Source organism: Tenrec ecaudatus, chromosome 3, assembly GCF_050624435.1.
Source record: "Tenrec ecaudatus isolate mTenEca1 chromosome 3, mTenEca1.hap1, whole genome shotgun sequence".
In the NCBI taxonomy this organism is placed as follows: domain Eukaryota; kingdom Metazoa; phylum Chordata; class Mammalia; order Afrosoricida; family Tenrecidae; genus Tenrec; species Tenrec ecaudatus.
In genome coordinates, this window is record NC_134532.1 from 136,844,804 (window position 1) to 136,871,530 (window position 26,727).

Consider the following 26,727-nt stretch of genomic DNA (forward strand, 5'->3'; position numbering starts at 1 on the left):
AGCTGTCATCTAAGGTGAAACTCATCCAGAAAACCAGATGAGGGAGAAAAACAACTCTAAGAACAGGCAGTCCCCAGGTAGCACTCTGGGCCAAAAAAAGATTGCAATAGAAGGGCCTGGATGAAGCCAGAGAAGTCCCTAGACTAATAGAAATTGGTGGCACTGCTGGGACTATGGCCATTAGTCACCTTCAGACCTGGAAATGAACTCACCCCATGGTTCCACTTCAGCCGAACAACAGACAGATGTATAAACAGTTACCCTATGGCAGAATATAGTACTTAGGACAATTAAGCACCTGAGATCATTTACCAGAGGATAAGACTCACAAAGCAGGAAAGGATAGGAGAGGAGGACAAATAGAAGCTGTGAACACCAGGAGCAGGTGGAAAGAATGTGGCTACATTGTGGGGATTACAATCAATGTCACAAAACAAAATGTATATCAATTATTGAATGGGAAACTTATTAGCCCCCAAAATTCACCCAAACCATAATTAAGAAAATAATCTAAGCATGGTCGGCTCTCTTTCTAATTAAAATGGTTTTCTTTATAGATATAAAATATTATTAGATGGGTTTACTAATAGATTCTATTACTTTAATGGATAGATGGTAAAATTTGGTATATATGTATATATAATAATTTCCCTAGCTGCATGAGATGACTATCATAAATACATGCAAATTTCAGATAACTTCTAATTTATTTATTTTTTGTATCATTTTTCATTCTGAAATACTGGAAAATTCTACACTCATTTGCATGGACTTTGCATACTGAGTTTGATCTTATATGCCTTTTGCAAACACGTAAATGCTAAGCAAACAAAGGAACTCAGAGAAAAATCTCCTTTGGAATAACCATGGAGTTGATTTCATCTTAAATGGCTTGTTCAGATTACCAGTACCTAGGGCATTACACACACACACACACACACACACACACACGCGCGCGCGCGCACACCCACACACACATATATAAAATTAAATCAGATTCTGGGGCTATATAGGCTCTGAAAATATCTCTTGGTTATAAGGCATATTGAATTTAAAGTACCTTGATTTGCTCAGTTTATTTCATTTGGTGGGTCTATGATGTTTCTGTTTCAAACATTTGGAAACTATCCAATGAAAATTCTTACACACCATTGAATATCAACCTTAGATAGACTATGGCATTTTACAATAACATTGGGGCCTAGAACACCGAAGGGAGATATGTTTTGAGAAGACAGAGCAAAGAAAAATCTGTATAATCAATTAGAAAAACTGGAAGTCTTTTCTGGTGGTCTTTGAATGGTGCAGTTCATACAATCTAGGGTTATGAAGGGTTGTCCAATACCTAAAAAAATTCCATTTAAACTTCTGACATGCTATAACTATGAAGTTAAGAGATCAGAAACTTGACCCCGGGTACATTTGAAGGCACTGGCATTTTGTGAACGAATGGCTGTGCTTTTGAGATATAAATCTATGACCATCTGCTTTACAATTTTAGATTTTCATTTTGTGGTAAAAGAGTACCTTTGACCCTAGCTTCTTCTTTTAATGGGTTTCCTGTCCCATGTATTTTAAAGTCTGACTGACTGACTTCTACATCTGCTTTGATACAGACGTAGTATCTGTCATTTACATTCTTTTCTAAAACTCATGACAGTGTGCCTTTGCTTGCATAGACTGCCTGGGGTAAACTGTTTAAGAAAGGATGAGAATCATTGGGGGGAAAAACTGAGCACATCTGGAGCCACGAAATAGATAGCTGTAATTTCTGTGCTATGATAATAACCGTGCTACTTATTTTTCTGAACGAGTGACTCGTGCTTCTTGACAATACTTTTGTTTTGCTTTGTGAGTGCATATATGTACAAATGAATATAGGACATTCTAAGGCAGAAAATCTAGGGTTAAAAATCTGTGCTAGCCGCTGGGGAATTTTCTCTCTCTTGAGATTTAATGAGTAGTTGTGGCATGGTCATGGGTCAGTTATGCTACTCAAAATTAACTAACAGAAAATGTGAAGGTGCTAAGGTTCAGCTCAGTAATGATGAGCTTTCTATATTGGCTCAATGTGAGTATGTACATGGTTTGCTTGGAGCAGAAAAATGTCAGACTCCAACTTCTCATCAAATGGGTTTACCCTGAATGTAAATGAGTTTTAATGTTAACAGTGTAACTATCGTTGCAATCTTAGTCAGATTAAATAAAATGTTACTTTCATCTTTCAAAAATTGTTGTGTTGTAAAATATCACAAAATTCTCTCTAAGATCTTCATGTGAAGTTAATCAACAATCATGCTCTCTAAAAGAAATGTAAGCTTGTGGCTTTCATTTTGGACTATATTATGTTCCTAAAAAATCAATTAATTCCTTGAATGCACTATTTTAATTGAATATTCTTCTGGAAAACTTTGGAATATATATATTAAGTGATAATTTTTGCCTTTTTGCACGGATTTATATAAAATTGGAGTGCTTTGTAGCATATGTTGCTTTTTTCAGTGTGCAAAAAAAGAGCAACATTCACTGTAGCTCTAAGCTCTAAGAGCAGTTCCAACTTGGAGTGTGTCTTTGGATCTTCTTTTTTAAAAGTGAATATTGATGTATGAGATATATATACGTACGTATACACACATACATATCTTAATTATCTTAAAGTGTCTGAAAATTTTCAACATTACTAAGAATGCTAAAATCATCATTTTATGCATTTATCAATGCATAATTATCCTAGAATTTATGTGGAATATGAATGTGAAATTTAGGGTGATAACATAGAGCTGGTCACCAAATACCAAAGGTTAAGTATGAGAAAATGCAGGGACCAGGTCACTTAGACTGTATGTATACACACACATAAACAGACACATACATATGCATCTATATGGTCCCTATACATATAATGCTCACTGTGAGTCAGAATTAATTTGATGGCAATGAGGTTGTAATTTTTTAATAGAGCCATATATGCTTATGAATATATATATATACATACACACGTATATATACACACACATATACGAGAGGGTAGCCCCCCAAAAGAGAGAATTGTGCTGGGTGGAGCAGAGCTTTCATGGTAAGCATTTTTCTAGCTAAGCAAGAGTCAAGCAGCTCCCTCTGAGTTAGTGCACCCAGTGGCATCACCTGGGAAGGTTCTTTCTGGTCACAGTGAATATTTTTCATAAAAGCAGTTACACTCAAACCTCGTTTATTGTGATGACTGATTGAAGAGAATAGCGTGGCTGTGAGATTTTGTTTCCTGCTCAGGAAAAATTCCACAGAAACTGCTGTGATGTTAAACACAGCTTACAAGGACAGCAGTGTGAGGGAAATTCAAGTGTACACGTGATTTTTCTTGTTTCAAAAAAGGTGAAATGTCAATTGATGACAAACTTCATTCTAGATGTCCGTCAATTTCCTGAACGCAAAAAAAATGTGACTCATAATGCATTTGTAGTTCGTTCCACCAGGTCAGACTGTTAATCGAGCTTTTTATTTAGAAGTTCTGAAAAGATTGCATAACACTGTGCACCTAAAAAGCCCTGATCTGTGGCAGACGGGAGATGGACTTTGCCATCACAGCAATGCACCTGCTCATGCAGCCATGTTAGTGTGCTAGTTTTTGCCAAAAAACAGCATGCCTCTCATGCATGCTTACTCATCTGACCTCACTGTGTGTGACCTCTTTCTGTTTCTGTGAATGAAGAGGCACAGGAAAGGACAGTGATTTGACAATGTAGAAAAGGTGAAGAAAAAAATGAGGATGGTGCTGTCAGCCATCCAAACATGAATGTGAAAAATATTTCCAAGAATGGAATCACAGATTTTACAAATGTATTCAGTGTAATGGAGAGTACTTTAAAGGTGATAAAGTTGTTTTGCAAAAAAAAATTAAAATACATTGCTTTGAAAAAAAATCCCATTTTTGTTACCCCACGTATATTGTATGTATAATGTATGTATATTCTATGCCTACAGCTCATTTCAAAAAATGAAGGCTACTATAAAATGCATATTCAAAAAATGAAACAAAGGTGTCAGAGAATCTGGAACTACTAACTTTAGGTAACATCTTCTTTGTAGTCTGTTCTTAGTCTGGAAGTTCTGTTAGAACCCATGCATTTTCAGTGACCCTGATGGTATTTGAAGTACCAGTGATATAGCTTCCAGCATCACAACAACATACAAGCCACCAGAGCGTGACAAACTGACCGACAAGACCTCCTCCTTTAAGAAACAGAAACATGATGCCATTTCCCAAACTCAGAGTCTTTTCCAATTCATAGTGACCTTATAGGACAAAGTACAACTCATCTTTCTCCCACAGAACGACTGGTGGTTTAGAACTCCTCACCTTGTGTTTTGCAGCCCGATGCACAACCAATTGTGTCACCAGGTGCCCTCCCTTTTAAAACTCATATGTAGATATTTTAATTCATATTTAAATGTCTTGAACACATGTCTTGCTGCTGTACAAAGAGAATAGCAGATGTTGTTTCTCCTTTCTCTCTAAGACAATCTTGGAGTAACGTCATGAAGCCACAGAAACTGCTCATTCCAGGGATTATGACTAGTTTGCTGTCATTTGTGCTCAGACCAGAATTACCTTTTGGGTTGCTACTTCTCAGTATCTAAACTGATCATACTAAAAGAATGTCTAGTAGGCCTATCTGCCAGTTAATTTTCTGGTAGTGTGTTTCGTAATTAATTCATCTTGCTGTTCCATTGAGATATGTGTGTAGATAGATTTGATATTCATGGCACCTTCAATCATGCTTGGTATTCTGTAAGTGCTCAGTAAATATTTGTTTAACCAAAATCCACCCCCCCAAACATGGTCATAAAATTAATTCCTTCCTGTTACTACAGGGACAGATAGTCTCATTGTTCTGTAGCAGACCTGTTGTAAGTTTGAACCATCAACCTTGTGGTTAGCAGTCCAGTGCTCACAAGACAGCATCATGTAGGGCCCTTGCTTATTTAGCAAATAAATGAAATTAGACTCTCAATTTTGTGATAGTTTGAAAATCCAGATCATCTTTTTTAACACAACATTGTCTACTTCCATCTTGAATTGTTTGTTAAACTCACAATCGAGGCTGGAAGAAATTATAAAGGCAATTCATGAATTTCTCTTGATATTCTGAGATTTATTCTTCATCTATTATAGGAAAAACACATTAAGTGTTCTAAACGATTTTAGCTAAAGTGCTCTATGGTCTACTAAAAAAATAAACAGCACATACTTTAGAGTTGGACAAACTTCAAATCATATTAATTGGTATACTCATATTTCAATGAAGTTACAACTCTGTACGTCACTTTTCCCATCCAAGAGGGGCAGTTGTGAGTATTACATGTAAAGTGTTCAACAGAGAACACTTGCAATTCATCTTGATTCATCTTTCCCCCTTTGTTTTAATAAGATCTGATATCTCATTTCATCTAAAACACACATGTATGTCTTTAATCAAAAATATGCAACGTACTATCATTTGGTTCCAAGTTTATTATAAAAAGAACTATTTAATATGCTCTTCTTGAAGTTAACAGAGAAAAATGCTGCTTTCCTGATTAAATTTATGAGATGAGTGGAGTTTGTCTGTGAATGTAGTTTCATTGTTGTCATTGCTTCCGCTCTTTATCTCCCTTGTGCATCCTAGAAGGTCTTGTGTGCAAGGCCATAGATTCTCTCTACTTCAGTCTTCTGGTAAAATGGCCATCTCTCAACTTGTTTTATTTGGTATTTTTTCTTCACATGGGATTTAACAGATTTATTGTTTCTCTTTTATGGTGAAGCACACAGATCATTTTCGGGGTAATACAAAACACAAACAATTAAATGGATGGAAGAGTAAAATGACTTGTTCGAGGTTTCCCAGCTATTAGGTGCAGATCTGATTCACGTCCGTGCTATTTTCAGTGATGTGATTCAAATGACTCTCAGGAATCCTAATCTCTGGAAAATCCTTAAACCCAAAGGTTTCTTGCTCAGGCATTGACTGGCAGTAATTCAAGATAGTCGTCGTAGGTGAAAATGAGGAAGGAGAGTCTCGGCAATGCAGGTACACATCTGAAAATAATGAAACCAAAGCTTTCGGCACGCATGACGTAAGATCAGCCAGGTGTCAGCATGTTTCCTTCTAAAACTCCCATTCCCTGGCAGCGCAACTGATGGTGCCCATGGCACTCGCTTCCTCCAGGCCTTTCCCTACGGGCCTGCTCCAAGCGCAGGCTTGCAGGGAACAGATGAGATGCAAACTATTCCCTGCTTATCAATATCCCCTGCCTCCCAGTGGCAACAAAATCTCCTCTTGAACATTCAGCTTTTAATTTACTTGGCAGATGTGAGAGGGAAAGGAATGAATTTTCTAATATAAGTAAATAACTGGTCCTATAACCATGCAGACAAAATGATTGAGTCCTTTATATCGAAGCTTAATACCCAGTGGAATTATGTATTTAAAAAATTGAATCAATAGAATAGACTTGTTCCAAGACTACAGTTATTTTCAACCAGACATTAATGACTGTGATGATTTATAATTTCATTTTGGTTTGAATTATAATGTGCCCTTCTTATTAATTTCTCTTCTGGAAAGGGAACTTTTGTCTATACTAGTGAGATACACATATACAGCTTCTAAAATGTAGATTGCAAGTTCAATATGATGGGATGTTTCAAGATGCTGGGATACAAGATGAGGGCATGCTTGTTGTCATTAATTGAGAGCATTGAGTTAAGGTTCGTGTTATACCTATGAGACAAGAAAACACACGGAGTGTCATTCTGTGGCGTTATTTTTGACTTTTACATCCTTTGTTTCCTTGGTCTGGCTTACATCGCCACACCCAGGGTTAGCTTTCCCAACTAGTTTTGTTTAAATGGCACCATCTCTTACACCCACTGCTCCATAAACCAGGCTTCTCAAACTGTGGAACATTTTAGAAGAACCAGTTATTGGGCTTTACCCTTTCATTGTTGTTAGGTGTTAACAGGAAAGTTCCAACTCACAGTGGCCCTCTACGCAACAGAATAAAACACTGCCTGGGTCGTGCATCATTTTCAAAATCGTACTCCTTTTGCATTATTGTTGTAGAAATGTTTAAGTTATCTCATTAAGACTCTTTCTCACTTTCCCAAGTCGTCTATTTTGCCATGCATGAGGGCCCTCCACAGGAACTCGTCCCATCCAGCGAGTGCAAACAAACTCGTTATCACTGAGACAACGTTGACCTACAGTGGTGACCCTGGAGGACAGTGTAGAATTCTCTCTGTGGGCTTCTGACACTGGAACTCTTTGCAAGAGTAGAAAGCCTCATCTTTCAACCAAGGAGCAACTGATGGCTTTGAACTGCTGACTTTGTGGCTGGCAGCCCAACATGAGCCCCACTATGCTACCCTGCCTCCTCTTGTACCCTACTGTCATTGGAACAAAACACTGCAGAGCATAGCCATCTGAATTTCAGCTTCCAGGTAATTCTGATGGGTGTTAAAATTTGAGAAGCTCTGTCCTAAAGTAATGTCCTAAAGACATGCCTTTTCAACATGAATTTTCATTTTGTACCTTCTTGTGTTCACATCAGTACTCTCTTGTCCTGTGACCCAACATAGTAAATACTGAGACATGTAAGTGAAGCAAAGGCAATTTTAGCACTGACCATCCTTTTGCAATAGTGTACTTAATGACATATTCTCTTTTTTAACTTTAAATTTATTTTTATTTACTTAAAAATCATTTTATTGGGGGCGCTTACAGCTCTGATAACATTCCATACATTAATTGCATCGAGCATATTTGCCATCATCATTTCTAAAACATTTTCTGCTTGAGCACTTGGTATCAGCACCTCTTTTTTCCCCATCCCTTTCACCCTCATGAATCCTTGATCAATTATGTATTATTATTAGCTTGTATCTTACACTGTGCGTTGTCTCCATCCACCCACATTTCTGTTATTCCTCTCCTTTCTATATATCCAACCTCTTGATGGGTCTCCCTCTTTCTCCCTCTTCTTCTTGCCCAACTGTCTCACTACCCTCATGCTATCACTATTCCCACTACTATTTCTGAGGGGTTTATCTGTCCTGAATTCCATGTGTCAAGAGCTCTTATCTGTACCAATGCATGGTCTCTGGTGTAGCCAGATTTGTAAGGTAGAACTGGGTCATGGTCGTAGGCAGTTGGGGGAAGCATTCAAGATCTAGAGGAATGATGTGTGATTCATTGGTGTTATACTACACCTTGCTTGAATCATCTCTTCCTTATAACCCTTCTGTGGGAGGATATCCTATTGTCTATAGATGGACTTTAGGGCTCCACTCCAACCCCTCTTGTTTGCACAGCTATAGTTGTTTGTTTTGGGTCTTTTGATACCTGATTCCATAGACACCTCATGATCACACAGGCTGGTGGACATGCTTCTGCCACGTGGGCTTATTTGTTTCCCTGCTAGATGGCTGCTTTCTTTTAAGATCCCAGGTGCTATATCTTTTGATAGCCGGGCACCATCTGTTCTCTTCACCACATTTGGTAATGTACCCATTTTGTAAAAACATATTTTCATAGTCACATTTTATAGAGAAAGGTTATGTTTCAACTTTGTAATGATGACCAAGAAGACTGCATGAACATCAAAGCATAATATGTAATACCCCAAAAAAACACCAAAAACTATCCAAATAAAAAACAAGCCCACTGTCACCGAGTCAATTTCAACTCATCTTTATTTAAATATGTTCTGAGATTTTTTAATTAAATTTTGATTTGTAAGTATAGAACACTGATGAGATCTAGGGGAAGCTCTTTAGCAAAATAGTTCACTATCGACGGTTTGGTCATGATATCAATCAATCCAAGAAAATTTCTAATCTCTGTGCTATACTTATCTTAACCTTGTTGAGTGACCATGACAAATGCTACAAAGTGAGTGACTTAAAAGAACAGAAATGTATTTGTTTAATACTCCTAGAGCCTAGAAGCCTTGTTAGTTGTTGATTGTTTTTGAAGGGTCTGAGAGAGAAACTATTCTATGTCCCTCTCTCAATTTCTGGTGAGTCCAAGCTATCCTTGTTTCTTGGTGTAGGGCTATGCCTGCTATTGTCAGGTTGCCTGTTCTCTTGGATTGGACTTATCTTTGATGAAATTAAGACTTTCTACTCCATTTGGAAAGATTTTCAGAAAAGGGCATGTGTATAGGTACCATGGGTACTTTAACATATCTTTTCAAGGGACACAATTCAATACACAGCATTGCTTCCAAACCCATGGATGTTGAGTAAATTCTGATTCATGGAAACCTTATAAGACAGAGTGAAACTGCTCCTAAGGGTTCCAGAGGCTGTAAACCAGACGTCCTCCTGTCTCTTCCACAAAGAAGAATGGTGGTGGGTTTAAGCCACCAACTTGACCTTCTAAGTTAGCAGTACAGTGCTCACCCCTCCTCACCCCCAGGGATCCTCTAACTCAACCGTACTTGACTAATCATTCAAATCACCTCTTAAGAATTTGTCAGTATATTGTATTTTCTCATTTCTAAATTTTATCTAGAGATTCATTCAAAATTGGAAATGATACTGAATTCTATGTTACGATGCCTGTGTTCACAAACTAAATATGTGGCTTCTCATCTTATTTTGAAAATTTAAGATTACTGAGTAATCTTATAAAAATTTTTTTAAATAAAATGTGTTAGCATTAGGGCATTTGTTTGCTGAGCTTCTGCTGGTCCCTTTTTGACTCTGAATTCTCTTGTGGCTAAAATGCTAATGGTAAAATGCTTTGTGATTGCCTTAGTTGTTGTACAGAATTACCACCTAGTTCATATGCATCGTCCCCAAGGTATGAAAAATACTTTTCTACATACACACTGGTTAAAAACTCCAGGGTTTTCTTAGGAAGGCGAGCAATTGCTGGAATGAAGTCCTTTACTCCATGAAAGCACTTGGCCAACTCTTGCCCTGTTTGCACACAGAACCATCGGTGACCCTCAAGTCTGGGTTCGTGAGGATCTCCAAAATACAAGGGGGCTTCAAAAGGTCTCGGGAAATGGGAGGAAGGGAGTTTATCCAGGAAGTCTGTGAAGCCCTTTGGCACTAGTCTGATGCGTGGCTTAATTCTTGTCTAAACTGGGTTGCTATCTTTCGGAGTGTCTGATTTTCATGCACAATGGAATTTGGCAGGTCAGAAAGCCACACCGCACATGCCTTGACACAGTTTTATACACAATCAAAACCCAAAACCAAACCCAGTGGCCATTGGGTTCAGTCTATCTCATGGCAACATCAATCACAGCACCTGGCATAGGAGAGTCTCCGACACGTCACTTTAAAGCTGTGCTCAATAGTAATTTATCTTTTCCCAGAAGAAGATCATTAGACTGTTCTTCCAAGGAACTTCTGGGTGGACTTGAACTCCACACTTCAGGTTAACAGCTGTCTGCTGCACCCATTTGTTCTACCCAGGGACTTCTTTGTCTTTCGTAGTTGAACAGTTAATGACAATGAATGAATGCAAGCAGTTAATTGCTTTGTGTCCAGATCCCTTCTTTCTTCTACTGTAGAAGATGTCATCGGTATTTAGCTACCTGCTGACTTCATTGACTGACTTCATTCCAGACAGTTCTGTTGTTCCCCTATTATATCTCCAGTGCCAAACCAATATCTAATATCTAATAGGTATAACATCAGGGTTTGTTGAATTCAATGTTTTGTAAATGCTACATGAAGAGTATCTCTTAGGGTAAGCCTGAAAAAGATGTCTCATGAACTGTTAGAATCCCCCCTTTTCTGTTAGACATTTACTAACACATCTGTCTGAGAACTACTAGCAAATGCTTAAAACTTAAAGGGCTTGGCTGTGCTTCACATCACCCAGAGGAAACGGTTGTGTAATTGATAAACCCCACTTTACCTCACCACCATTTGCTAACACAGTCTATATACTGTGACCTCAGCAACCGTACAGAAATCATGGAAAAGAAGACCAGCATGATGGATTCAAGGTTCATTTGGGTGCATGGGGTGGGGCGAGGGGACCCCAGAATCCAATGTATTTTATAGGGACCGGTTTATATGAAGTCTTCAACAGGAGAAAGACGAGAAAAAGAAAATGACTCCCCTGGGGATGAGGGTGATCATCAATAGGAGACCATCCATAGTAGGGTCCAAAGGGTTCCCAGCCATACGGCTTCATTGTACAGCCTGGGGAACAAGGTAAATTCCCCCAAATCATGATCAGTCCTTCACAATCCCGAACCGGACTACAGAGTGGGAACAGAACCAGGACTGGGACAAGTACTCTTTTGGAGATTAGAAACATTTACAAGATTGCCTCACGGTCCCTGCCCATCTTCATCAGTGAATGATTCATACTTATAAAACTCTAGTACCCCATCCACTTCCATCAAGGGCACACCCTGGCCAGTCCCTGGGGGTGATACTGCCCATCCCTGCACTGGCCAGGGGAATCACAACCCTCCATTTCAGCCACATACTACTTGAAGCAGAGCTTTTACACTGCTAGGAAATGGCCAGAATGACCTCTATGGAGGCTCATTCCGTGTGAAGACTCGGCTTCCACTGTAACCATAGCCTTCTGCAAACCAGGTGCTCAGAAGTTAAGCTCTCCATCATATTAATATTAGACTAGAAAAGCCACAGAGCCAAGTCTGAATAGGGCAGGGCCAAAACACAGCATCTAGATAGAGAGTTATATAATACGATCAGGAGCCCTGGTGGTGCTGTGGTTATGCATTGGACTGCCATTTGCATGGTTGGTAGTTCAAAACAACCAGCAGCTTTGTGCAAGAAAGACTGGGCTTTCTATTCCCATTTACAGTCTTGGAAAGCACAGGGGGTCGCTGTGAGGCAGCATTGACTCACTGGCAATGAGTTTATCTTATGATTAGTACAGGCATAAAGTGCTGCCATGAAAACTTATCCTTTAAAAGGGCAGGGACTGAATGGGGCAGGGATGTGAATTACCTAGGTTGATCTAGGTTTGATGAGGGGTGTGTGTGCTAAGGATTCTGTGGGTCATCAGAAACTAGAGTATTCAAAGAACTTAGGGAAGAGACAAGGCTCCCAAAAGACAAGTCCAATGCTTCCTATATTCCAATTTAGACGCTACAGAGGAAGTCATTGCCCTGGTGGCATAACGGATATGAGTTGGGCTGTGATCCACAAGTTTAGCAGTTTGAAGCCACCATCAGCTCCATAGGAGAAAGATGGGGCTTTCAACCGTTAGAAAGAGTTCCAGTCTCAGAAATTCACAGGGGCAGCTCTACTCCGTCCTATAGGGTCTGCTGTGTGAGTCAGTGTTGACTCAATAGCAGTGAGGTTTTATTGTTGTTTTGGTTTCATTACATTTTAACCTTTCTTGATAAGGAACGGGCAATAAAGCAAGATTTTTCCTGGGGTTGGCCTCCTGAAATGCCAAAAGAGTCTGCTCCAGAAATGGACGATGGTGTGGAGAGCACTTATTGATACGGTGGTTCCAGTGAAGGATTGTCTACACACGAATGTCACGCTTTCGCTGTTGTTCACGTTTACTGCTTAAACTCGGTTAACAAGCCTCTTTGAACAGACACTCATGCCACGATTCTTAGTGCAAGTGTGTTTAGGTGCACTTGACCCTATATACAACAGAATGAAATAGCTGCCCCTGACTTAGGCCGTGCTCACCATTGTTCCTCTTCTTGAGCCCATTGTTGCAGCCACTGTGTCACCCATCTTCGCAAGAATCATCCTCTTTTGCACAGATCCTCTATGTCACTAAGCCTAGTGCCCTTCTCTATGGACTGCTCCCTCCTAGGACCCTGGCTCACCATTATGGAGTCAACGGAGCATGGCAGCTGCACCTCTCCCAGGACAGATCCGCTTGTTCTCATGGCAGGAGCTCTTTCTCTCCAACACAAGAGTTCAAATACATCAGGGTCTCCCCAGTCTTCCTTATTCCCCGTCCGTCTTTCATGGCAGGCTTTCCCTAGTCCTCAAAGTGACATGTGTGTGAGATGAAGTCTTGCCGCCCTTGTCTAGAAGGCGCACTCTGGTTGTACTTCTAAGACAGATCAGTTTGTCCTTTCAGACGTCCGTAGTACTGTCAGTATTCTCCACCGCATGGCATCATTTGATTTCTTGACTGCTGCTCCCATGCACCCTGGGTTGTGGGAGCAAGCAAAGGAAATCCCAAATGAACTCCAGACCTTTTCCCGTTGACCATGGCATTGCCTGTAAGTGCAGTTATGAGCATTTTGGCTTCCTTACAGTGAATTGTTATCCATAATGAAGGGCTTAGTATGAGGACATTGGTGTTGTTAGGTGCCATCTAATGGGTTCCCTATGTGCATCAGAATGAAGCATGCCAGTTCTGTGCCATCTCACAGTTGCTCTGTTTGAGCCTGTTGTTGCTCCCATTGTATCAATCCATCTTGACAAGAGCCTTCCTCTTCTATGCTGCTCCTGCACGTTAACCAGCCTGATGTTCTCTTCCAGGGACTGGTCACTGCTGATAACATGTCCAACATATGTGAAGCATAATCCCACCAGCTTTGCTTTTAAGAAACATTCTGGCTGTACTTTTCAAAGACAAATTTATTGGTTCCTTGGACAGATGTTGGTACTTTCAGTGCTCTTCTCTAGCACCATAATTCAAATGCATCGATTCTTCTGAATTCCTTATTCAATGTTCAACTTTCACTTTATTGTGATGATTGATATGACTTGTGTCCAGTGAAACTTGGTTCTCAAAGTAATATTCTTGCTTTTCGCACCGTAAAGAGGTCTTGTGCAGCAGATGTACCCAGTGCAATGTGTCCGTTGATCCCCTGACTGCTGCTTCCATGAGCCGTACCTGTGAAATTTGTCATTTCAGCATAGTAAACTATCTGACTGTCTGATTCAAAATGGAGAACACCAGTCCCTTTCAGCTCACTGATGTTTAGGATACTGATGTTATGAGCTCCAGTTCACTTTTATTTGCTTCCAGATTTGCTAGATTTATACTTTATACATTCCAATGTCCAATTATTAATAGACGTTTCCACCTCTTTCTTCTCCTTTGAGTCGTGCCACCATAGCGTCTGAAGGTCTTGGAGGCTCTACAGCATCCACGCTGTTATGCTTGAATGTACCTTGAAAAGATAGCTTTTCCTCAGTCATATCTTGAATGCCTTCTCATCTGAAGGGCCAGTCCTCTGCCACTGTCTCTGACAGTCTTCTGCTGCTGTCCTTACGGTCTGCAGGAGCTAACTCCTCTGAAGTGGACCGCCTCTTCCTTCTGCAGAGTTGGTGGTTAGCCTGGAGGCTTTGAGGAAGCCTATACACTTAGGGGAGAGCTCCTTGCATTTGAAATAACAGCAACATATCTTCCAGGAGCAGAGAAACACACAAGCCACCCCACCACAGCAGACTGGCAGACAGGTGGTGCATAGTCTTGCTCCGTTTCTTGTTCTGCTCTCAGGTCTGTAGACATTGCCTGACATTTCAAGACCGTTGCACAGGATTCATGAATTTGCCACCCACCGTAGCCATGTGTTCCTCACTGTAGCCTCTCCATTTGCAGTGCAAATAAAGCCTGGGTCTCTTTCCAAGAACATACAGGAGCAAATTGGATTGTCTTTTTATTGCTTTTCTTTTTTAGACTAGGAATGACAAACATTTCCAAGAAAAAGTGTTATGACCAGCTCAAAAAATTCAGGCTGCATAGATTAAAATCTTCTTTCAGATTCTATGGTTGTTAGATGTCTAGAAATGTCAGTGTATGGTAAAATCATGCAAACATCATTTGATTTAGATTCAAGGCTTAGGACCCGATAGGCAGGATTTTTCACTAATTAAAAGCTCCACGAGACATTTCACAATGGTGAGGTGTGTGGAAAGTTGTTAATTAGGTGGGAATATCCCACTCATTGAAAATCAATCCAAAATTTTTGAGAGATAATTAAATATAAGCCATATTCCTTAGAATTGTGATATTCTGAAATGTGCCTACAACTTTCCCAAATCTCCTAGTAGGACACTTTTAGTGAGAAGAATTGATTTAGATTATTCAAATTTTAATTGCTTGGATTGGTGCAAGACTCAAAGAATATACAAGTGCTCAGAAGTTGAATAAGCTAATCAAAAGTGATTGACTGTTGATTAGGCAGTCAAAAAGTGTGTTAAGTTCCTTCTAACTATAGAATACATGCATTCTAATGTCACTAATTTCAAAGTGTAGCTCCAGAAGACAAATTAAACATTGTAATGAAATATATGCAAAAACTTAAAGTTGGAAAACTTAAAAGAAAGAACATGTTCAGTATATATTGAACAGATGGAACAGATGAAAAAATTCAAGCCTTGAGCTGCAATATTGAAAGATTCTGTGGGAAAAATATTGAAGGATGCAGGAAGCATCACAAGAAGATGAAAAGAACTCACCGAGTCACTGTACCGAAAAGAATCCGCTGATGTTCAATCATTTCAAGAAATAGCATATGTTTTCAGTAGGGGGAGCATCTTCTGATGCCTGTTGCCTGGTCCCGGTGACACCTCCTGATCGCACAGTCTGGTGTGCTTTTTTATGGACTTGTTGCTTCTCTGCTAGATGGCCACTTGAATAACTTGCAGCCTTTAAGACCCAGGATGCTATATCTTTTGATAGCTGGACACCATCTACTTTCTTCATCACATTTGCTTATGCACCCATTTTGTCTTCAGTGATTGTACCAGGAGGGTGAGCACCACAGAATGACAGGTTGTTAGAACAAAGTGTTCTTGAGTCGAGGGAGGGCATGAGCAGAAGCCCAAAGTCCATCTACTACCTCAGTGTATTGCTATATGAATATATATACATAGGCCAATGCATCTATTTTTATTAACTAATTTATTTACATAGGTAGACACTTATGCTTATATCTCTATCCATAGCTTTGCTTCCTAGATCATTCCCATGTTTTCTTTTACCGTCCTCCTGCCCCACCATCACGTTTGCCTTGTTTTTGGCTCTTAGTAATTCCTCTCAGCTAGATTGCTGCTGCTCCAACATACCCCCAGGATCTCTACGTCCTTCTTGTTGTCAGAGCAGAGACCCAAAGCCCATTTGTTGACAATGTGTCATCCCCTCACGAAGTGTCACAGGGAAGGGATGAGTCAACCAGGGTGCAGTAAAGCACCAATGAAACACACACAATATTCCTCTGGTTCCTTGAGGGTTCCTCACCCCCACTATCATGACCCCAGTACTGCCTTTCACTTTGGGCTAGATGGGAGTATGTGCACAGGTACAAGGTAAGAGATTAGAGCTCGTGATACATGGAATTGTATGAATTGTTATATGAGCTGTAAGAGCCCCCAATAAGGTGATATTTTAATAAATAAAAAAGTAGTATATGAACAAGAACCAACTCTACTGCATGAAGAAGACCAAGCTGCATTGAAAACATTAGACATAAACAGGGCTCCAGGAATTGATGGAATACCAATCGAAATGTTTCAACAAGCTGATGCAGCACTGGAAGCACTCTCTTACCTACGCCAAGAAATTTGGAAGACAATTACATGGTCAACTGATTGGTATAAAATGTATTTATACCGATTCCAAACAAAGCTGATCCAACAGAATGCCAAAATTATAGAACAGTATCATTAATATCACACAGAGTAAAACTTTGTTGAAGATTATCTGTGTTAGTCTGGGTATTTTAGAGAAATAAATCCACAAAACTCATGTATAAGGTAGAGTTTTATAGAAAGGTAAAGTGTGCATCAAGAAAACATCCCAATCCAGTGCCAATATTAATCCATATGTCCAACACAAAGTCCTCCTTCATTTCACAAACACATGCAATGATGCTGACTATAGGAAGAAAGCCGAGTCAGTGAACCTCAGTGCTGGCAGGGGTCTCCACACGGCTGCTCTAGCACCCAGGGCTGCATCGGGGTAGGTCCATGTGGCTTCTCCTCAGGGATGCCTTGCAAGAAGTGAGCCTTGCAGACTGAAGCAGGGAACTAGCTAAGGCAGCTGCATCCTGGTCCGACCATCACAAACCAAGAGACCTGAGAACTAGAAAGGCTAGGCTCACCAAGCCATGTATCCTTCTGCCCTTCAATTAACCCCACATGTGTTTATCAGCCAGGTTGGCACAAAAACTACCTACCTCATTATCCAAAAATGGTTGCAGTAATACATTGATCAGAAGTTTCCAGAAATTCAGACCAGATACAGAAAAGCATGTGGAACAAATAATATCATTATAGATGTCAGATAGATCTTGGCTAAAATCAGGAAGTACTAAAAAGTAGCTTATGTTTTATTGACTATGAAAATGCTATGTTGTGGACCATAACAAACTATGGATAGCCTTGAGGAGAACTGGGATTCCAGAACGCTTCTTGTGCTCATGCTGAACCCACGCATGTTTCAAGAGGCAGCTGTGCGAACAAAAGAAGAGTGTAGCCTGTTTAAAATCAAGAAAGGCATGTCGGAGTTGCGTGGTGAACAGTCACCATACGTATTCAATTTGTATGCTGAACAAATAAGCAGAGGAACTGGATTATATAAAGAAGAAGGGGCATCAGGATGGGAGGAAGGCTTATTAACACCCTGTGACAGGCAGATAACACAACCTTGCTTGCTGAAAGCGAGGAGGACTCGAAGCACCTGCAGATCAAGGAAAGTAGCTTTCTGTATAGATTACAATTCAATTTAAAGAAAACCCAAATCCTCACAATTGGACCAATAGGTAAAATCATGACAAATGGAGAAAGGATTGAATTTTTCAGAGATTGTATCTTGCTTGAATCCACATTTAATGCTCATGGAAGCAGCCATTAAAATACCAAATGACACATTGTTTGGGGTGCATCTGCTGCAAAAAACCTCTTTAAAGTATGCAAAAAACAAGAATGGTAATTTGAGCTGAGGTGCACCTGGCCCAAGCCATGGTAGTTTCATAGGCCTCATTTACATGTGAAAGTTGGGCACTGAACAAAGAAGTCCAGAAGAATCTATTCATTTGAGTTTTGCTGGAGAAGAATATTGAAGGTACTAAGACTGCACAAAAGACAAGCCCATCTGTGTTGGAAGAAGTCCAGCCGGAACGCTGGGTACAGTGGAGGATGGTGAGGCTATACCTCATGTCCGTTGGGCATGTTGTCAGGAGAGACCAGTCCCTGGAGATGGACATCGCGCTGGGGAACTGGAGGAGCAGTGAAACAGAGGAAGACCCTCAATAAGAAGATCGACAGGGTGCAACAATGGGCTCAAGCAGATCAATACTTGTGAAGACGGTGCTGGGCCAGGTGGTGCTTCTTCCTGTCCACGGGAACTGACGGGACAGCACCTGACCCTGCATCCTCAGAGAACAGAATAGCCAACCTGCGGGCAAGCAGATAGCAAGGTCGTCAGTATAACAAACGCAACATCTCTAATGTCTGTCTTAGTAGCAATCCTGAGCAGTAGGTATTTAGGCTTTCTACTCCCGTCCATGGGAGTTAAGTTTCAGAAATCCAAAAGGGCAGTTCAACTCTGTCTTAAAGGACTGCTGAGTTGTTATTGTCCTAATGGCAGTGAATATATATGTAAATCATGATTTAAATTTAATGGGCAGGATGTGTAATTTCTAAATATGATGGTGGATGGATAAACTTCTCTTACTGAGAAAAGATGCAACCAATATGATATATAAAATTTAAGTTTCAGAGAATCAAGAGGTGGTGTTTTATAACCATGTTAACTTTAAAGATTTCAATACTTAATTCAAGGTTTTCAATCATAGCAATTTTTTTGTTATTACTGAAACAAAACTCAATTCTGTTCACTATAAAATTCATTTTAAAATTGAAATACATTTTATTTTGTTATTTCTAAAATTGTTTGGTTTTTGTTTTTATTGAGAAAGAATTGTAAATACATTATTTGTTCTTCTTCATATAGCTATCAGAATGGACAATTATGCCTCATCTAATTATCTACCTGGATCTGTACATATCTATAATACTACTATAGTCTCTGGGACCAGTATTTCTTCAATACATGTTTGCTCCATAGATGAATGATTTAAAAATACTGAAGAAAAGGCTATCTATCTCTAATAGAAAGTTACTCTAATCCAAAACACTTCAGTACTAATGCGACTCATTTTACATGGTCAAATACATAGATTTTCCATGTTAAAGTCAAGTGAACATACTAGTTGAGTGCATGTTAGTAATAATTACAAAACAAGCTGTTTACATCGCATTAGCACTCCAGCTCATGATTTTATTGTTCTTCTTTTGACAGGGATTTGATAAACAAGTGGATGTGTCATATATTGCCAAACATTACAACATGAGCAAAAGCAAAGTGGACAACCAGTTCTACAGTGTGGAAGTGGGAGATTCAACCTTCACAGTTCTCAAGCGCTACCAGAATCTAAAGCCTATCGGGTCTGGGGCTCAGGGAATAGTCTGGTGAGTGGAATGGATGTTCCCTTCATTTTTAGATCAAACAGGTGGTGAGTGTTTTAGTTTCTGCACTTACTAGCTATAAGCACACACAGACAAATAAATAAATGGCTTACACTAGATGTGAAGAATTATATTCTACTGAAGAAGGAAACACATGAGCTTTCTCTGTTATGCATTATCTGTTTGCTAGCAATGTGTTATGTGGTGCAGTGAATTGCTTAAAATGGCTTTTCCATCTCTAGTGCTTTAAAGTCCCACGAAATGATGGGAATGGGTCAAAGAAGTTGGAGAAGATATTGATAGGTTTACATGATTGGGTTGTGAATGATTTTGTACAGGGTTTATTGTCCTTACAAACACTTAGAAGTCTAATGGATGCATGAGTCAGTTTGCCCTCCTGTTGGGCTTAAATCCTCGTAGAAGCAATGAAGGAGCCCCCGCTGCCATCAAGAGAGAAGAAAAAAGAGCCAGGAGTGGAGCACTTTCTTTGGACCCAAGGTTCTGCTTGACCCAGGGACAGAAAGTGATGAGACTGTAGAGGCAGCAGAGAAGTGACAGAGCAGCAGCAGCTGCAGCAGCAGCTGCAGAACCAAGAGCCAGCACAGGAGACTGAGTGGTGGGATTCTGTTCGCATGGAGGGAGTGAAGCTGAGTGTTTTGATTGTGGAATGGGGTGCCTCCAGATAATGTTTGCTGACCCACTAGCTAGAGCTTTGATCTTGGGTTTTGATAGAGTGGCATGCCCTTGGACATTGACTGGCAGCACTAAAAGAACTCTGTAACATTTGTGACCAGGGCAGAGGCCAGGCCAAAGGACTAAGAGCCAGAAAGGGGCTTTCTTGTCCTGACCAGAGAACTGTATCCTCAATTTTTCTGGTCCCAAATCGAAACCTCTTGACTTCCCTAATAAACTCCATAATTGTGAATACCTTCTGAGTTCTGTGTGGTCATGGAAATGAATTGTTGAATCCAGTTGAGAAGTAGAGAGTGCCGCGGGGTCGAATTTTGGTGTCAGAACTGACAAAGAAGGAAACGGAGCAGAGCAACGTCTGATTTTGGTGTCATAGGAGTCAGCCTTGGGCCACTGGCACTGCTGGTGACATGACAGTTTCTTAGTCATGCCAGAAAAGAAAAAGAAAATCCATTCTACAGCCACAAAGAAGCCAAGAGTACCAGAAACTGTTTAGCTGTTACTAGTGCATCTGGAAATTGTTGCTTGTCTGTTTTCACAGCAGGAAACCAGGGAACAAGTATTAAGGTAACTAGCAGATAAAGCAGCCTGCGCCCAAGAGAGATGGAAATGGTATCTCAAATGCTCCTGTACCTATTGAAAGTTAATGATGAAATCCCATTCTCTATTTAGAAAAAGTGGTATTTTCAGAATAAGTTTGCTGATTATTTCCAAAATGATAAGATTGTGAGCACCTGGACAACTGCTCTTTGATGGCGTTTTCTAGTGGCCAGTGGAATGCCGGCACACCACAATCTGATTGCAGTGTAAAACTTTTGTAAAAAGTAATAACAGATGAAATTACACTTTTTTAATCCAGCTCTAATTTATAATGCTGGGATGGGGTGTATGATTGGTTGGATTTAATACAATTAGTGCAAGCATGCTTTTGAAGGTTCATGCCTAACAAAGAATTCAGAGCATGTACCCTAAATGTATACAGACCTGCGCAGCCACAGACAGAGAGCATTCCAACTGTCCATGGGCAAATAGAATGAAAAGATAGGGGAATTTGTCCTTGAGCTTTTTGAAGCTCGCTTATAGTTACCTATCATTTATTAACTTGTTTATGACATTTCCACAAATATCATATACATTACTTCTATCTTAACAATTACATGTATTTCAAAATATACTTTTGAGGTCAGAAATGAAGATGGGACTAATGTTAAAATATAGATTCAAAAATAAAATGATAGTAATTAAATGTATTTTTTATAAGGATCAGGACAAAGCTGACTTCTATGAGGCAGGCAGAGGTTACCAAGGATCCAAATTTCTAATTTTGTCAAGTGTTTGTACCACTGCATCATCAAGTCCTCCTGCCTCCCCCACTCCCCTATCCTGCCGCCCCCCCCTTGAGGTGCGTACACACACACACACACACACACACACACACACACTCCCTGCCTCAGTACTTACTTTTTGGTCTTTGGGGTCTGCAGTTCATGGCAATGTCTCACAAAACTCATGAACTGAACTTATAGGTAAGTCGTTCATTCAAGAACAGCTAGGCATCAGTAACAACTCAGAAGTAACATGAACACCTCAGGATATAGTTTTTAACTGGATAGCTTCTTCTCCGTCATGAGTCTTGGATTCTTGGTGTCTTAGCCATTTAGGCTCATCTCTGCCCCGATCAGGCGTGTGTTACAATACTCGTTTGCTCTGACGACCCAGAGACACCACTCAGATCTCTCTCTCTCTCTCTCTCTCTCTCTCTCTCTCTCTCTCTCTCTCTCTCTCTCTCTCGCTCGCTCGCTCGCTCTCGCTCTCTCTGCATGTGAGCCTACAGCAGCTGCTTTGGCGTGGTCACTGGCTTGAGAAAGCCGCTGTGCCATCACTCCTAGCTGGTCTTCTAGTTCTTTTTCCACTGTTTTCTGCAGCCGTTTCTGACCTTCTTGTCTGGTCTCTGGTGCGAGAGCTCTCTTTCGCTCTGCTTCCTGGGTCTAGAATGTTCTCAGGATGGGGATCCGAGGTCCAAAGAGGAGTTCTAGCCTTCTGTGGTCTTCTTGATGGTAATGAGATTTCTCCTTTTCTCCTCTGGGATGACTCATTATATCAGGGTGAGAAAACGGACCAATTCCTACATTCGGGTTCCATCTAACTTCTGGGCATGGTTACCCACCCCAGGGTTCAATGCACCGAATTTGCCTTCTTATCCAGCTTCATGGTCCCTTTAGTGGGCCACATGCACCGTATTTGTGAAATCCCATCCAATCATTTGGTGGGAATTTCATGACCATAATGTGATAATGTTCATTTATTTTGAAAACCTTCCGTGGAGACTATAAAATAAGATTTGAAAATGGTTTCACTTCATCTTACTAACTGGTTGTAAGTTCACTTTCATGGGCTGGTCAAAGGAAATGGCACAAGTGCTGTACTGATACACTCACCACACCGTGAATACCAGCTCTTTCTTAAACCTCACTAAACATATGTTCCAAGGCTTTTCTTGAAATTTAGCCAGTAAATTTCCACTGACTCTCATGTCAATCTTAGTTTGTACAATTTATAGAGACTTTTAAATATAACTAACAAATGAGGCCAAATTTTTCGTATCTGAAATATTTAAACCAAGAATTTTTTTTATTTTTAAGTTTTTACTTTAAACAGATATGTTTTTCTTTTCAGTAACAAAGTCATGTGTTTATAGATTAGTTCTAAACATCTCCTTTAGAATATTCTCTTTATTCATTTGTTGGGCAGTATACAAATAACATCCACTTTTAATCAGAGAAAATTACAAAAAAGAAGCAAGTCATTTCTCTTGAACTTTGATACATCTTTGAAGTATTAGCTATGAGACAAGCAGGACTCCTCTTGGTGGCACAAGTAGTGTCATGATATGGACTACAGAACCAAACCACCCCAAGATACCCAGGTCCTAGACCCAAAGAAGACCTTCCAGAGCAAACGGGAATTTGCAGTGATGGTTAAAGGAGGCCAGGATGTCCCTGGATTATGTTCATGGACCCGAAATAGGAAAGATAAGTGAGAAGTTCAGGAAAATGCTGCAGACCTAGAAGGAGAAGAGAGCTGAAATATGAGGGGGCTTTCACCTTGCTCACATTGGCTTTGAAAATAGGAGGCAAGTCTGACACAAGGAATGAGATGATGCCCATGAACTGACAGCCAGCACGAATGCAGAGGCCTCCATTGCACAGCTACAAGGGCTGCTGGAAGCGAGCTTGAAAGCCTAGTCTACTTAAGAGTCAGAATGGTGTACAGCCTGCTGACATCGAATTGCAAAACCTGGTGGGACTTGTGTCAGAACTTAAGGCTTGCAGAACTGGAAGATAATAAAAATGTGTTGTTTAAGTGTCTAAATCCATGATGATTTATTACAACACCAGAATATCAATATATGGGGTATATTAATGTTCCCATTAATAAGAGAATTGTTATAAAACTCCTCTAAGCAGACCAGCATCCAGGGATCTCTGTAACCTGCTCCATCTGACATTTCCATTTCTCTTCCAAGTCACATACATGTCTTATCTTAGGTGATTAGTGACAAAACTGCTAAGGGGTTAAAATATATCTGAGTCATGTGTAACGGATGAAGATCATTATGTCTACTGAGTATTGCTGTTGTTCGGGGTCACCACGTCTGTTCGGACCCCTAGCAGTGCTATGCACAACAGAATGAAACACTGTCTAGCCCTGCACCATCCTCACAAATGCTAGAACCCGTTGTTGCAGCCTCTGTGTTAATTCATGTCCTTAAAGGCCTGCTATTTTTGTTTGCCCCTCTATATTTCTAACCATGATGTCCTTTTCCAGGGACTCATCTCTCCTGAAAATATGCCCAAAATATGTAAGATGAAGCCTCACCATCCTTGTCTCTAAGAGGCACTCTGTTAGGCTGCGCAGACTAGAGAAACATATTCATTGACACTCACATGCATAAGAGAGAACTTGGTATACAGAAGTAATTATGTATCATTAAAACATCCCAGTCCAGATCAAATTCATAAGTTCAATATTAGACCATAAGTCCAATATTAGCCCATGAATTTCTATTCAGACTCACACAGCACATGCAATGATGCCCAATGCAGGAAGATCACAGGTCTCTGGGTGGAAAGACTTGTGGATCCAGTGACAGTAGAAGCATTTCCAGGGCACTGGCTGCCACCAGTGTGGTTCCATGTGGCTTGTAAACAGGACAACAGGAATGTGAAGCAGACAGAGAGAGAGAGAGAGAGAGAGAGAGAGAGAGAGAGAGAGAGAGAGAGAAAGAGAGGCCTGCCTCTTCTGATGGCAGAATCAAGAGAGAGGAAGTTTCCAGAATCCTCATGAGGAGTCCATGCCCACAAGGAGGGATCATCAGGCTATGACCTGATTGACAAGTAGACTCCACCCTTCATTCTTTTATTAAGTTGACATGAAATAGTGTTAACTACCATAAGCATTCACAGTACTTCTTCCAAGACAGATGAGTTTGTCGTTTCAGCAGTCCATGCTACTGTCAATATTCTTCACCAGCACCATAATTCAAATGCAGCGATTCTTCTTTGTTGTTCCGTATTCAAAATCCAACTTTCATATATATATGAGGCAAGAGAAATGCCATTTCTTGGGTTAGGCACACCTTAGTCCTCAAAGTATCATCCTTTCTCTTTAATATTCTAATACTTTTATTAAAGAGGTTTTGCAACAGATTTCCACAGCGATGTGTCTTTGGATTGCCTTGACTGTTGCTTTTATGAGCACTGATTGTGGATCCAAGCAAGACAAAGTCCTTGACAACATCAACCTTTCAACCTGAACTTACATAGGAACAATAGGTGGTCTGTTACAGTCAACTCCTGGCCTGGTTTGGCTGCTGGTACCAAACTTCTCCATCATCTCTTCCCACCGATACAGTCCATTTGATGTCTGTGTATTCTAGCTGGAGAAGTCCATGCATTTGGTCACTGTTTGTGTTGTCATTGGCCTTGCAAAATTCTATCATGTGACATCCAGCTTCGGTTCTATCACCAAGATCATATTTTTCCAACCACTGTTTCTTCCTCTTTGTTTCCAGCTTTGGCATTCCAATTGTCAGTAGGTAATCAATGTACCTTAATTGCATATTTGATCGGTTTATGACTGAATATGATAGTAGAATTCTTTAATTTCTTCATCACTAGCTTTCTTGGTTGGTGCATAAGTTTGAATAACTGTTGTATCAATTGTATTTCCTTGAAAGCAGACAGATATAATCTGATCACAGACAGTATTGATTTTAGAAATACCCTTTTTAAAAATGAATTACAATGCCATTCCACTTGATTGTGTCTTTTCTGACATCATAAGTCATATGCTTTTCTGAGTCAAAATGGCCAATACTAGTTCATTTCAGTTCATTAATAACTAAGATCTTTGTTCTTAGTTTGGTCCACCTCAATTTTGACGATTTCTAATTTTCCTAGAGTCATACTTTTCACATTCCAAGTTTTGATTATTAGCAGATGCTTGTCATTCTTTCTTCTTACCTTGAGGATGTTTGTCCCATCAGTAAATGGCAAATGAAGATCCCTAAGGTTCTGCTCCCACAGGCTTCACACTACTGTCTCACCATGGTTTACTCCACTCCAAGAAAGCAATTGCTCCTCAGTTGCATTTTCACTGGCCTCCTTCTCCAGGGGCCCATCCACCCCTGGTTCATCTCCACCAATGTCCTGCTTCCATTCATTGGACCCTCAGTATCTTATAGTGTTTCAAAGCTACACACAAGGTTTTCAGTGGCTACTTTCTTTGATTTTGGATATTAGAAAAATTTAAATGATTTCTTTTAATATTAAACTATGTATTTATATTTTCTTTCTGCTCTCAACTAGATGGCATTTATACCACCTGATAGGGTAGAGACCCGAATTAGAAAATGACTGAAAGAAAAACTTTCAAATTGAAATAAAATAACAAAGCACTATCTGCTCTATAAGAGGGGGGAAAGGGGGCTGATAAAGAGAGCAAATCCTAGTCACTTTTCTTGGAGGGATAATTGTAGAATATTCACAAGAAACCTGCCCTAAGATTCTCAGTTCATATATGCAAGTACTCATTAAGAGAATTTCATTTATCTTTGCATAATGTCTGCCATAGAAAAAAAGACAGCCAGTGAGAGAAGTTGATAGACTTTTAATGACACCCTCCCCACCAAAGATCCAAAGTTGTACTTTGCTCAAGAATTATCCAATTGTCCCTACAACAATTCTGTAGTGTGTTTCACAGGACATGTTGGACCTCTTATATGTCTTTGAAGTTAATCATAGTTACCAAAACTGAAATTGATTTCAATAAATAAAATGCTTTAGAGTAACAAGTTTAACTCAGGTTTAGAATATATTTATCAACAAATCTGACAGAGAAGGAAAACCTGTACTCCTTGGTTTGTCCTAGGAGAGTTATACATCTTTATGTCTATAAGCGAAGAAATAAGACCACACCCAGATTATCAAAGAACAAGACGAAGTAGCATATCCCGATGCTTGCTCTATTTTGCTACTATACCGTGTGTCCAGGCATCAGCCGACCTTTTCCTGAACGCAACATGGTTGTTTCACCTTAGT

General features: G+C 40.0%; 1 protein-coding gene across 1 annotated transcript in view; it reads left to right on the plus strand.

Moving 5' to 3' along the window:
- MAPK10 (mitogen-activated protein kinase 10) overlaps positions 1–26,727 on the plus strand; it is a 360,072-nt gene that overhangs the window by 189,437 nt on the left and 143,908 nt on the right. The window contains exon 4 of the mRNA XM_075544072.1: positions 19,269–19,438. Coding sequence (XP_075400187.1) covers positions 19,269–19,438 — 170 coding nt within the window. The remainder of the gene's footprint in view (positions 1–19,268; positions 19,439–26,727) is intronic.